The sequence below is a fragment of the Anomaloglossus baeobatrachus genome, chromosome 1, assembly GCF_048569485.1.
Source record: "Anomaloglossus baeobatrachus isolate aAnoBae1 chromosome 1, aAnoBae1.hap1, whole genome shotgun sequence".
In the NCBI taxonomy this organism is placed as follows: Eukaryota; Metazoa; Chordata; class Amphibia; order Anura; family Aromobatidae; genus Anomaloglossus; species Anomaloglossus baeobatrachus.
The window spans coordinates 507,506,206-507,521,001 of record NC_134353.1 but is presented as its reverse complement, the minus strand read 5'-3'; the positions used below and the strand labels follow the sequence as shown (position 1 = coordinate 507,521,001).

Below are 14,796 nucleotides of genomic sequence, written 5' to 3'. Positions count from 1 at the left end.
GTTTACTATTATAATGGCTTAGTAAAAATGAGCTTGCGGGTGCAATGCAGAGGTGCTGGAAATAGCTTGGCACCAGTGGGACACTAATGATGTCCAATAGCCACTTTTAGGATGCCACTAAGTTTTCTCAGTGTTTGCTATTATAATGGCTTAGTAAAAATGAGCTTGAGGGTGCAATGCAGAGGTGCTGGAAATAGCTTGGCACCAGTGGGACACTAATGATGTCTAACAGCCACTTTTACGATGCCACTAAGTTTGCTAGTGTTTGCTATTATAATGGCTTAGGAAAAATGAGCTTGAGGGTGCAATGCAGAGGTGCTGGAAATAGCTTGGTACCAGTGGGACACTAATGATGTCCAACAGCCACTTTTAGGATGCCACTAAGTTTTCTCAATGTTTGCTTTTATAATGGCTTAGTAAAAATGAGCTTGAGGGTGCAATGCAGAGGTGCTGGAATTAGCTTGGCACCAGTGGGACACTACTGATGTCCAACATCCACTTTTAGGATGCCACTAACTGGCAGCACTCTGCAATTAAAATGGCTTTGCTAAAAAGGGAAGGAGGGTACAGTGGCCGGGTTGTGGGTCAGTGTAGAGGAAAGGAAGCCTCACTTTCTATCCCTCCTAATGGTGAAATGCAGCAAGGAAGTCCCTGAGCTACACAGACGCTGTTATCTGTAGCTGTTAAAAACGGTTTCCACGGACCTGACCGTCACCTATGGCTCTGAGCCAGCTGTAATTAGCCCCTAAAAGGGCTGAAAGAAACTTCTATCCCTATTCTGTATAGTGCTGTGTGTAGAGCGTACACAGCAGGATTGGCGGCAGGAGCTGCGTCAGCGGTGACTGACACCCAGACGCAGAAGGCAGATAATGCCATGCTGGAACACAATGTCCATTTTTTTAGTGCAAGGACATGTGACATGGACAGCCTATGACACATGCCCTTGCTTCTCTGGCAAAAAGTCCACTTAGCTGTGTGTGTGTCTGGGATTGGCTGACATGCTGGCCCGCCCCACTACACGCGCGCTTAGGGAAGGTAGAAAAGAAAAGAAAAATGGCGATCGCCATTATCCCAGCAGCAGTTATCTGAACGCGCAGTCCCCGCACACTATACGCTGAAATTTCATAATAGTGTGAGTCACAGAGTGACTTACACTATTACAGCAAAAAGCCAGCTAGTAATTAGCTTGGCTTTTTGCTGATAGCTCGAGTTACGTTCGAGAACGGTTCTAACGAACTTTTAGCAAAAAGCTCGAGTTCTAGTTCGATCTAGAACACCCCCTAAAATCACTCGAACCGCAAACTGGAGAACCACAAACCGCGCTCAACTCTACTCATCACACTGATGCACGTCGGAGCCCAGACCCGAGCGCCGCGCTACACTGTTCAAATGTATTTATGGCTGAGAGACGCAAATACATTTGATCAGGAAGGAGAGAGCTGTGGTCACCATCACTCTCCTCAGCAGTGTGTATGCGCAGAATCGCACAGCAGGGCCAACACAGCACAGCGCACACTGCGGAGGAGAGCGGCGGTGACTGAAGATTGAGCGGCCACTACAGGCACCAGCCCACTACAGGCACCGACCCTTCTGGCATTTGCCAGAATTGCCCTATGGCCAGTCCGGCCCTGTTCCACTACATTAAGTTTGTAGTACTGCTTGACTGTTCCTTACCAAGTTTTAAGCTTCCTACACAGCTGTTTCTGTTTGAATTACTGACAGTATATCACATGTTTGGTGTAATTGGTTATTAGTAGTGATGGGCAAATAGTAAAATATTCGGGTTCGGATTATTCGTCTCAAATATTTTGTGCTTATTTTTTTTTTAATTTTCGGTTTATTTATTTCTATTGCTTTTTATTTGTTTATTGGGGTTTTGTTCTTTTTGTTTTTTTTTTTTTTTAAACCTGGTTGGATCCACTGATCCCGGGTATTTTTGCATGTGATGTTTTTATTTATTTTATTATAATTTTCTATTCTCTGATTGTATTTTTTTTAAAACCTGGTTGCATTCACTGATCTTGGATGTTTGTGTATGTGAGGTCTCTTTTTTTATTTTTAATTGTGGTTTGTTTTTTTTTAGAGGGGGGGGTTGGTTTTTTTTTTAAACCCAGTTGAATCCAATCATCCCGGATATACTGTGAGGTTTTTATTTTTTTTTTTAATTTTACTAATTTTCTGGGGTTTTTTTGTTTGTTTTTTTTTTAAACCCAGTTGCATTCACTGATCCCAGGTATTTTTGCAGGTGATGATTTTATTATTTTTTAAATTTTCTGTTTATTTTCTGTGATTGTATTTTGTTTATAAGGGTTTTTTTTTTAATTTCTTTAAACCCGGTTGGATCCACTGATCTTGGCTATTTGTGCATGTGAGGTCTCTTTTTTTTATTTTTAATTTTCCATTTGTTCTTTTGTTGTTGGTTTTTTTTTAAACCCAGTTGGATCCACTCATCCCGGATATTTGTGCATGTGAGTGAGGTTTTTATTTTTTTTTTTTTTATTTTCTTCGATTGTGGTTTTTTTTGTTTGTTTTTTTTTTAAACCCAGTTGCATTCACTGATCCCAGGTGATGTTTTAATTTTATTATTTTTTAATTTTCTGTTTATTTTCTTTGTATTTTGCTTTTTTAGGTTTGATTTCTTTTCTTTAAACCTGGGTTGCATTCAGTTATCCTGGATATTTGTGCATGTGAGGTTTTTGTTTTATTTTCTGTTTATTCTCTTTAATTGTATTTTGTTTCTTGGGTTGTTTTATTTTTTTTGTTTGTTTGTTTTTTTAAACCTGGTTGAATTCACTTATTTTGAATGTGATATTTTTATTATAATTCTTACTTCTTTAATTATTTTGTTTTTTGTTTTTTTTTGTTTGTTTTTTTCAAACCCTGTTGGATGCACTGATTCCGGGTGTTTGTGGTCTCACCCATCACTAATCATATATTTCCATCCAACTTTGTGGAGATTTTTTTTTTTTTTATAAAAATTTTAACAATGGGGTTTTAATATTTGTCACTTTGTATTTACAGATATGAGCTGATTATAGACCGTGGACCGATAGGAGCCTGATGCCGGCCATATCCTCTGATGTGTGGTGTCCTGCAGCTGATCAGTGTGGTCTTTGTGCAGGAACACATGCCTGCAAGAAAAACCCCGGCCCCCCTTTAAGATCCCACATGCCTGCAAGAAGAACCCCAGCCTCCCTTTAAGATCCCACATGCCTGCAAGAAGAACCCAGACCCCCTTTAAGATCCCACATGCCTGCAAGAAGAACCCCCGGCCCCCTTTAAGATCCCACATGCCTGCAAGAAGAACGCTGGCCCCCCTTTAAGATCCCACATGTCTACAAGAAGAACTCTGGCCCCCTTTAAGACCCCAGCTTAGATAAAGCACAAAAAGATTGAGGCGTTTTACTAAAAAAAAACAACCAGAACAGAAGAGTTTTTGCGCCTTAGGTTTATTAACAGATATCTCCAGCGGCATCCAGTGTCTTTTGGACTCAGCACGGGTTTGGCGAAGCCTTCAGTAAGTATTTTGGACTCATCACGGGTTTCGTAAAGCCTTCAAGCGATATTTTGGATTCACTACGATTTTGGTGGAGTCTTCAGAAGTCTTTTGGATTCATCCAGGGTTTGCTGAAGTCTTGAGACGCGGCGTCGCTGTGTAGAGACCTCTTCACCGTCTGTGATGGTGCCTTCTGCGTCTGTGAACTGAGACAAGAAGCAGCCATCATTACTACACATTCTGTCCACAGGCAAGCGTTTGCATAGATATTTACCTGTCCTACGGCCGGGGTGGTGCTTTATGGGGGTCCTCCTGGCTCTGCGTCGCCGCCGAAGTCCACTGCGTTTATTCTGCGTTCTAGATGGCATGGTGACAGGTGGAGCTTTGATCTTCAGCGGTCCGGTCCAGGAGTATGAAGATGAATGATAGCCGCATGGCTTTTTATAGTCTCTGACTACTGTGACCTCATAATATGATGACATAGCAAGTGGCTGTGGCCCCTTTATTTAGTCAGCGAGCGAGGCTCCATTATTTACTTAGTGAGGCTCCATTATTTACTCAGCGAGCCCCATTATTTACTTAGTGAGGCTCCATTATTTACTCAGCGAAGTTCTATTATTTACTCAGCGAAGCTCTATTATTTACTTAGTGAGGTTCCATTATTTACTTAGTGAGGCTCCATTATTTACTCAGCGAGGCGCCATTATTTACTCAGCGAGGCGCCATTATTTACTCAGGAGCTCCATTATTTACTTAGTGAGGCTCCATTATTTACTCAGCAAGCTCCATTATTTACTTAGTGAGGCTCCATTATTTACTCAGCGAGGCTCAATTATTTACTTAGTGAGGCTCCATTATTTTCTCAGCAAGCTTCATTATTTACTCAGCGAGCTCCATTATTTACTGCCCCTATTTGCAAGAATATAACTGCTATAATACTGCCCCTATGTACAAGAATATAACCACTATAATACAGCCCCTATGTACAAGCATATAACTGCTATAATACTGCTCCTATGTACAAGAATATAACTACTATATTACTGCCCCTATGCACAAGAATATAATTACTATATTACTGCCCCTATGCACAAGAATATAACTACTATAATACTGCCCCTATATATAAGAATATACAGTGGCATATAAAAGTTTGGACACCCTGGTCAAAATTATTATTGAGAACAGGTAAACAAGTTGAAGATGAAATGATCTCTAAGAGGCACGCTACACTCCTCGTGGCGGCAGTTTTTGGATCGCATGCTGCACCTCCTCGCGGCGGCAGTTTTTGGATCGCACGCTGCACCTCCTCACGGCAACAGTTTTGGGATCGCACGTTGCACCTCTTCGCGGCAGCAGTTTTTGGTTCCACGCTGCACCTCCTCACGGCAGCAGTTTTTGGTTCCACGTTGCACCTCCTCGCAGCGGAAGTTTTGGGATCGCACGTTGCACCTCCTCGCGGCAGCAGTTTTTGGTTCCACACTGCACCTCCTTAATATACCCCCCACGCTGCCACTCTCCTTAATATATCCCCCACGCTGCCACTCTCCTTAATATACCCCCCACGCTGCTTCTCTCCTTAATATACCCACACTGCCAATGTCCTTAATATACCCCCATGCTGCCACTCTAATTAATATACCCTCATGCTGCCGCTCTCCTTAATATACCCCCACAGTGGTGCTCTCCTTAATATACCCCCACAGTGCTACTCTCCTTAATATACCCCCACACTGCCCCTGTGACGCCCTGGCAAAACCAAGTAGTCACAAATAGGCCCCCGCATTACACTGTACCCTCACTAAGAAACATACAGCCAATCAGAAACCCTAGTCACCCCCCTTAGGGATACACACACCAGTGGGCGTGACCAGGCGGTTGGATACGCCCACCTAGGGGTCCAGATAGTCCGGGGCGGGAAAACAGAAAGAAAGTGCTTAGAGTTCAGTTTGGAGAGGAGTGTGGGCTGGAGCTAAGTGTAGCTCCAGCAGTAAAGTTCAAGTTGAACGGTACCAGGGTAGGAGCCCTGGGGCCACTGGCTAGGAGGCAGACGGTGGTCTCCGTCAGCAGGAGACGGGAAGACGGCTCGGCAGAACCGAGGTGGACCGGGACAGGGCTGTAGCCCGCCGGTACTGACACGAGGGTACCGACCCGGAAACTGTAGCACAAAGGGGGGTACTCGGACCCTGAAGCCAGGACCAGAACCAAGCGGAAATGGTTAATTAACCTATTGAGGTCAGGACTAGAGGTTCTGTCTAACCCAAAGTCCCTCATAGAAGACAACAGCCCACCGATAGGGATAAGAGGTCGCCGCCAGGGCCCATAGATCTCACGGGCCAGCGTCTGCAGGCACGGCTCCTTAGGCCACATCCAGCCGGGAGCGGACTCCTGAGTTTTACACTAGGAAAGTCCACCTTACACAAGCAGTGCAGGAAAAGGATAGAGACCACCAGCCGGGTGGGGGACCCGAATGCAACCGGCCATGGCACCGGCCACCACCACCTTGGTTTACCAGAGACTTGTGTGGTTTACTAACAGTGAGTACACCAACACTCCCTGCAGTCGCTATCCCCTGCACCGAGTCACCGGGTCCCGGGGCCACCATCTCTGCCACAGAGGGGTTAACAACTTGCTGCACAACATCTCCCCCGGGTGCCCCATAACAGCAGCGGTGGTGTCCCACCTCACCACACACCGTGGGTGGCGTCACGAACTTACTATGGCCTAGCCTGTACATCTACGTCCCCCTATTTATTCGGCGTGTTCACGAGACCGCCGGGTCCGGAGACCCTCGAAGCACCACCCCTGAAGGCCCGGATCCGAGCAGCGCCGGCTGCTGGCACGGGGGCGGCACACCCCTCTCCTTAATATACCCCGACACTTCCACTCTCCTTAATATACCCACACAGTGCTACTCTCATTAACATATCCCCCACGCCGCTCTCCTTAATATCCCCCCAAGCTGCCACTCTCATTAATATACCCCTATGCTGCCAGTCTCATTAATATACCCCTCCCACACTGCCTCTGCAAAATATTTCCCCCCCACAGTGCCCTTTTGTAAAATATCCTCCCCACACACACACACACACACACACACACACACACACACACACACACACACACTGCCCACTCTGAATAAAGTACTCACCCCACTACCTCTCAGAAAGCTGTGTCTCTTTCACGATTTTTCTCCCCTTCTCCAGTACAGTTCATCTTCCATTCCTCCATGGAGCGCTGACCACTGCCCGACGTGTATCTGTGGCACCCGCAACAGTGTGACGACGTCAGCAAGGTGCTGATCTCATCACGCTGTTGCACGTCAGAGTCCAGACCCCAGCGCCGCGCTACACTATTCAAATGTATTTACGGCTGAGAGACGCAATAACATTTGATCAGGAAGGAGAGAGCTGTGGTCATCATCACTCTCCTCAGCAGTGTGTATGCCGGGCGCACAGCAGGGCCAACACAGCACAGCGCACACTGCGGAGGAGAGCGGCGGTGATTGAAGATTGAGCGGCCACTATAGGCACCAGCCCACTACAGGGACCGGCCCTTCTGGCATTTGCCAGAATTGCCCTATGGCCAGTCCGGCCCTGTTCCACAACATTAAGTTTGTAGTACTGCTTGGCTGTTCCTTACCAAGTTTTAAGCTTCCTACACAGCTGTTTCTGTTTGAATTACTGACAGTATATCACATGTTTGGTGTAATTGGTTATTAGTAGTGATGGGCAAATAGTAAAATATTCGTGTTCGTATTATTCGTCTCAAACATTTTGTGCTATTCACGTATTGGTCATGAATAACACATCTAATGCAAGTCAATGGGAAACTCTAATATGGCAAACCCTCCAGGGATGTCTGGCAAGGCTATAAATATGCAGAAATAGATTAAAAAGTTCTGAAATTGAATGGGAACAACATGGAGAAGATGTCTGGATGCATCTCTGAAACACAGGTCGCTTCTGGGAACAATATTTTCAGTGTATTACGCCACTTTGACGTGTGGGTCCCTGCCTATTTTTGTTAACCACTGCAGGCAAAGTAGACAGCGGTTTGTTGCAGCCTCCAGCTGTGTGCTTTATATTGCTTGGTTATCAATACTAGAGGCTCCCCCATGACATTTTTTTTCTTAAATTATTTACGAGTAAATAAATAATAAAAAAATTAAATGGGCTCCTGCCCATTTTTGATAGCCAGCACAAATAAAGCAGGCAGCTGGAGACTGGTATTCTCAGGGTGGGATATTCCTTTATTATTGGGCCCTTCCCAGCTTAAAAATAGTAGCACACAGTCACCTCACAATTGGCGCATCTATTATATGGGCCAATTGTGACACTTTACCCAGCTCATCCTGATTGCCCTGGTACGGTGGCAATTGGGGTTATATATGGGGTTGATGTCAGGTGTGATTTGACCAAAATCACAGCTGCCATCAAGCCCTGGGTTGGTAATGGAGAGTTGTCTATGAGACAAAAATAAAAAAACACAGGGCCCCAAATTCCTTTATTTTAAATAATAAAAAACAGACACCCGCCTTCAACAATTTATTAACCCCAAAAACACTCCCGCTGATCCGACGTAATCCACACGAGGTCCAACAGCGATCCAGGCTCTGGTACATCCAGAAGCTGTAGTGATGGAAAATGCAAATCCTCACTGCAGCTTCTGGGATACACTGAGTGCAGCAGGGGATCCAGCTGTGAGAGGCAGTGACGTCAGTCATGTTACCCTAGTTCACAGCCAGGTTCCCACAGTCCCAAGTGTGACCACCAATGAACCCGCTGCTGGATTGTCGGACTGCTGTATTGCTGGAAATGGCGGCACATGAGTCTGGCAATGCCGCAGTCAGGTCACCGGAGTTCACACTTAGGAGCTCCCCACTGCCCTCAGGTTGAACCACCTGCTGGATTGCCAGACTGCTGCATGGCCGTGTCCCACAATCCGACAGTCCAGCAATCTGGCAACGTCTTCAATGGAGTTAACTGAGAGCAGCGGGCATCACAGCTACCGGATTGTCGGACTTCTGTGCCTCCGTGTCTCGCAATCCGACAGTCGAGCAATCCAGCAGTCAGGTCACTGGAGTTCAGACTCGGGGGCTCCTCCACTGCTCTCAGTGAACTCAGTTTAACCTGCTAATGTGGCGCCCTTGCCTAGCCAGGTCGTCACAGATAACACACAAACACCCCCACCCCCATTAGACAGGGACACCAGCCAAACAAAAACCCTTGTTGCCTCCCTCCAGTGTCTGATGTCCACACCAGGTGGGACGGAGCTAAGCAGTTGGCCCCCCCCACCAAGGAGTTCACAGGCCTGGAGGCGGGAAAAGTGTCAGATAGAGTTTGGAGTTTGAAGTGAGAGGAGTGAGCACTTGGGTGTCTGGGTTTGTGGCCCAGGCACTGACAGCAAGGTTGGCAGACGATGGTGGCCGTCTGCAGGAGTGGTGGAGCAACGCAGAACCGTAGGACCGGGGTCGGGCGACGGCTCGCCGGTACCGACCGGGGAGCAAAGTGAAGCCAGCACACACAGGCAGGGCCATCGGACCGGACCAGGCTGGGAGCCGTCGTCAATAGTCAGATCCGAATGTGACTGGAACCCCAGGGGTTTCACAACAGCAAAAGTCCCGATTGAAGGCAACAGCCCACACCATGAGGGTATACAGCTACTGCCTAAGGCTAGAGACCCAAGGGCCAGCGCCTGCGGGCAAACCCATACCCATACACCGGGGAGCGGACTACCATTGGGAATCCATCAGAAGGAGAACATCAAGGTGCAGGGAAAGACAGCCGCCTTCACCTGTCCGGGGAGAGACACAGCAGCCGGCTGCAGAACCCGTCCATCCAGCCGTTTGGTTTACCGAGGACTTTGTACCTTTCTTGCTGAGTGAGTACACCCGTGCCATCCGGCACCACGACGCACTGTCCCTGCAACGCTGCACCTCACCGACCCTGCCTCCTCGTCACATCATCGGGCCCCGGGACCACCAACCCCTACCCACGGAGGGGGAAAATAACATCCTAGCTGCTCCCTACCATCGCTCCCGGGATCCCCGTCACCAGCAGTGGTGGTGCCCATCTTCACCACGACCCGTGGGTGGCATCACGGACTAAATTCCCCAAACCAACCACCCCTTTCACTCACGGGCGAGGAGCGTCGCTCGAGTCCCCGGATCCGGCCCACCGCTCGAGCCGCCGAGCAGCAGCAGCAGCCGCAGCAGCGTCGGACCCGAGCATTAGTGAGAGCGCAGCAGCGACGGCGTCCTCCCCGCCCGCTACAACTTGGCGTCACGAACAGGATTGAACCCCTCTACTTACCAGTAGAAGTGCGCCTTGTGATCTCCGCCGGCGGCGTCCGGCCGAAAATTTTGAAGCGCCGCCATCTTGGCGCGAAAATCTCCAGCTCAAGCGTTTTCTCCGAGCAGGGAAGGCGCAAAAGCGAAGCCCCGCCCCCAACAACCGGAAGTGCTGAAGAGTACCAAGGGGGGACGGGAAAAAGATGTATGCGCCCGACAGAGCTGTTGGAGGAGTGGCGGTTGCAGCTCCCGCCACGCCCGTAGATAGAAACGGGATAGCCCCTGCTCTGGTCGCAGGAGCGGGGGAGGCCGCGGGCCCAGCGGTCGCCCAGGTGATGCCGTTCTCCTTGCCCTATGTGCCCGCTGCTACCTGGCTACCGCAGTACGACGGGAAGCCTGATGCTTTGCAGGTGTTCCGGAAAAAGATCAGCCCGGTCCTCGATTTATATCCCTTGGCTGATAGACAGCGGGCAGCGGTAGTGCTAGGGCAGCTAGACCTGGCCGACGCGGACCGGGCCTCGGTGACTACCATTTTCGAAAAACTACAAATTGCTTTTGAGACCCGAAGCGGAGCTGTGGATGCAGTTTTATCAGTGCCGGCAACGGCCTGCGGACAATGTGAGAGACTATGCCCTGCGCCTGCAAACGGCCCTCCGTACGCTGAAGTGGGTGGACACTATCAATGATGTGGACAGTAATAAGATGTTAGTAGAGCAATTCCTGCAGGGGCTGGGGTCCGTGGAAGACCGCAAGCAACTGTGGCTGTGGGCCTTGGAAAACCCCAATCTGCACTTTGCAGTACTAAAAGAGCGGGCCATCAAGGCCCTGCAGGCCCCAGTGCCCGATGCTCCTGAGGTGGCCCCGTGGCCGGCTGAGACCACTCCTATCACGGTGGCGCCTCCACCTCCGGCTCTACCGGCTCCTGCAGCACCCATCGGGATGATGGAGGAACTAGCAGCCCAGGTCCGCCGCATGGATGGAGACCTAGCCAAGATCCTCGCCGCACTCCAGCTTCCGACGAGAGTCAAGCCCCCAGGAGGGATCCAGCTCGCCGACAGCCCGGAGGACGTCCCCTGGATGCAGCGAAGAAGGACCAATGACTCACGGTATGGGCCTCCTATCTGTTACAGGTGCAGCAAACCTGGCCACTACTCTAGGCGGAGCCCGTTAGACGAGCAACCCCTGGAGCCAAGAGCCAATCCTCAGGAGTAGACACCAATGGCCCCCCTGATTGGCAAGACCGGTACGTCGGAACTCGCCCCATCATCCCCCTGGCAGTGGACTGCGTCCCGCTCATGGCCCTCCTGGACACAGGATCACAGGTAACCACTATACCATATACACTGTACCAGCAGTATTGGGGTACTGACGAACATGCCCTCTCTGATAATAGCCTGACCCTGATTGCAGCCAATGGACTCCCGCTAACCCAGGTGGTCTACAAGCAAGTGACCCTGACTGTGGGACGTGCGGAGTTAAAGAATCAAGGGATGATTGTGGTAATGAATGAACCCAGTGATCACACCCCGAAAGTAATTTTAGGGACCAACGTAATGGAGCATTGTATGAGTGAGGTGCTGAATCTGTTGCAGCAGTTGGCCGCCACCGCAGGAGGAGGCCGACAGAGGGCTGTGCAGCGTGAGATCCGGGCCCTGCTGTATCGGCAACAAGTGAGCTCGACTGGTGGAGAGATTGGTGGAGTGAGGGTGATGGATGTGGCCCCCTTAGTAGTGCCACCCCGGAGTGAAATGATGATCTGGTGCAGGGCAGCAGTAGGCCCCCAGGGGCGCGACTACCCGGCGATGGTGGAACCCACGCCTTCTGAACACTGGCCCATGGTGATGGCGGCCAGAGGGGTGGTTGACATTAAAAAGGGGAGAGTGCCTGTAAGAGTGCTGAATTGTGGAGAGGAGGAAGGGCCCGCAGCAGAGCAGGCTGGGGCCCGGCCACCACCAGGACCGGTAGCCATCCTCCGGGGGTCAGGGGTCCCCCAAGGATGTGGGGTCCCCTGAAGTGACAGCCGGGTGCGAGTAACCGTACCCGTTCCCGCTCGGGCAGCCTGAACCTGGACTGGGGTCAAGGGGTGCTGCCCACTTCTTAGGGGCAGCATCAGGGCTAGGTTGCTTGGGTGGGAGAGCGGAAGACATCCGTCCGTCTGTTATTATTAAAAATGTTCTTGTTATATATGTGCAACGTTTAAGTGTCCTAACAAAAATACTTATGTTTGAAAATGTTTACATGTTATTTATACTTTTACAGTTTTTGAAAAAAAAATAAAAATAAATAAAACCGGTGATGGATGGGCAGCCCGTGGACGGCCTGCATTTCACCAAGGGGGAATGTGGCGCCCTGGCCTAGCCAGGTTGTCACAGATAACACACAAACACCCCCACCCCCATTAGACAGGGACACCAGCCAAACAAAAACCCTTGTTGCCTCCCTCCAGTGTCTGATGTCCACACCAGGTGGGGCGGAGCCAAGTGGTTGGCCCCACCCACCGAGGAGTTCACAGGCCTGGAGGCGGGAAAAGTGTCAGATAGAGTTTGGAGTTTGAAGTGAGAGGAGTGAGCACTTGGGTTTCACAAGGAGAGAGACACAGCAGGAGAGACACAGCAGCCGGCTGCAGGACCCGTCCATCCAGCCGTTTGGTTTACCGAGGACTTTGTACCTTTCTTGCTGAGTGAGTACACCTGTGCCATCCGGCACCGCGACGCACTGTCCCTGCAACCCTGCACCTCACCGACCCTGCCTCCCCGTCACATCATCGGGCCCCGGGACCACCAACCCCTACCCAGGGAGGGGGAAAACAACATCCCAGCTGCTCCCTACCATCGCTCCCGGGATCCCCATCACCAGCATCGGTGGTGCCCATCTTCACCACGACCCGTGGGTGGCGTCATGGACTAAATTCCCCAAACCAACCACCCCTTTCACTCACGGGCGAGGAGCGCCGCTCAAGTCCGCGGATCCGGCCCACCGCTCGAGCCACCGAGCAGCAGCCGCAGAGCCGGACCCGAGCGTTAGCGAGAGCGCAGCAGCGACGGCGTCCTCCCCGCCCGCGACACTACCAGATTATGGGAGTGTAGGATTCTGGGACACAGCTGCACACTAGTCCGGCAATCAGGAAGTGGGTTCAACTGAGTTCACTGAGAGCAACGGGGAAGCATTAAAGGCTCCCTTGAAGGCTCCCTTAATTTTACCAGATTGACAGCTGCCATGAGACTCGGTGCCTGTGAGCTCTGGTAACCTAAAAGGTTACCTGAGCTCACAACCACCGGGTCTCCCTGAAACTGTGAGGCCCGGAAACCTTAAAGGAACCTTTAAGGGAGCCTTTAACTTTCCTGGCATTTCCAGCTGTTGGGACACCTGGGGGCTATGAACTCTGGTAACAGTTCACAGCCTCCACATGTCCCAGCAGCTGGGAACTCCAGAAACCCTAAAGTCTCCCTTAAAGGCTCCTTTAAGGTTTCTGGGCCTCATAGCTACCGGACTATCAGACTGCTATGCTGCCGTGTCCTGCAATCAAACAGTCTGGCAAATCCGTTGAAGTCACTGCTGGATCGCTGAACTGTAGGATTGTGGGACACAGCTGTACAGCAGTCTGGTAATCAGGCAGCGTGTTAAACTGAGTTCACTGATGGCAGCGGGGAGCCCCCGAGTGTGAACACTGATGACCTGACTGCTGGATTACCGGACTACTGTGCCACTGTATCCCACAATCCGGCAGCGTGTTCATCTGTGGTCACACTTGGTACAGTGGGAACTCAGCTGTGAACTCCAGTGACTTAACTGACACCGATTCTCAGAGCCAGGTCCCCCGCTGCACTCAGTGTGTTCCAGGAGGTGCAGTGATTGTTCGTGTTTTTCATCACTACAGTTTCTGGATGTAGCAGAGTCGGGATCGTTGGGGGATGTTGTGTGAATTAGATTGGACCTGCAAGGGTGTTTTGGGTTTTAATAAATTGGTAAAAGAGCGTTTTTTTATTATTTGAAATAAAGAATTGTGTATTTGTTTTCTTTTTACTTACAGGGTTTGTAATGGGGCGGTCTCATAGACATTTCTCCATTACCACCAAGCGCTTCATAGCAGCTGTGAATTTTGTCAAATCCCAGCTGATATTAACCCTATATATTACCTTAACTGTACCGTACCAGGGCAATCGGAATGAGCTAGGCAAAGAACCGCAATTGGTGTATCTAATGGATGCGCTAATTGTGGGGCAGGTGCGGGCTCCTGTTTTTAGGCTGGGGAGGGATCACTAACAATGGACCTTCCCAGCCTGAGAATATCAGTCCCCAGCTGTCTCCTTTTCCTGTGCTAGTTATCACAAATAGATGGGATACCGCTTGTAATTTTTTTTTTTTTTACTGCGCCTGCCAATCACAATAATGCCAGTAGCAAAGATTACTACAGCACTACTGTGATTGGCAAGCAATCCCCGCATGTTTAGTGGCTGGAACTCGACGATTAACGAATATCCGGAATATCTTAATCTTCATATATTTAAAAAGCATTCTTACTTTGCAGAGTTTTGTCACACCTGCCTAAAGCTTTTGTACACGATTGTATATTGCAGTCTTACCAGCTTGCACCTGTTTACATTTGCTTCATTCTGTTAAGAGTTGTTGCATTGTTTGGTTGGGGTTTTTATTGTTTTTTTTTGTACTATACCTTTGGGGTGACTTCCTTCATGTTTTGGCTGAACACCCCTTTTATCAGTCCAACCTTGTTTTTAATAATGCTGTATCTTACTTGCCCTGCATGCATATTGGCATACAAAAGTTGCTGCTGCATATTTTTGAAGAGAAGATTAATTGATGATAGATAGATAGACAGGTAGATAGATAGATAATAATCAATCACATACTTTTCCAGAAAGTCTGTAAAGGAGGCAAATCTTTTCCATACTTCTGTTACTGAGTTTTCTTCATTTACTTTGCAGGTTGGCATTGCTATAGTTAAAATAAAAGCAAATATATCTATATACACTCCTAGCCACAGCATGAG

General features: G+C 49.4%; 1 protein-coding gene and 1 long non-coding RNA gene across 2 annotated transcripts in view; both read right to left on the bottom strand.

Annotated features, from left to right (window-relative positions):
* SHOC1 (shortage in chiasmata 1) overlaps positions 1–14,796 on the bottom strand; it is a 525,180-nt gene that overhangs the window by 461,873 nt on the left and 48,511 nt on the right. The window contains exon 4 of the mRNA XM_075348066.1: positions 14,657–14,741. Within this exon, the coding sequence (XP_075204181.1) occupies positions 14,657–14,741 (85 nt within the window). The remainder of the gene's footprint in view (positions 1–14,656; positions 14,742–14,796) is intronic.
* Positions 3,433–3,990, bottom strand: LOC142295692 (uncharacterized). The gene is made up of 2 exons (XR_012751521.1): positions 3,771–3,990; positions 3,433–3,702 (listed from the first exon to the last, which is right to left on the bottom strand). It is a non-coding gene; the product is annotated as an uncharacterized LOC142295692 (long non-coding RNA).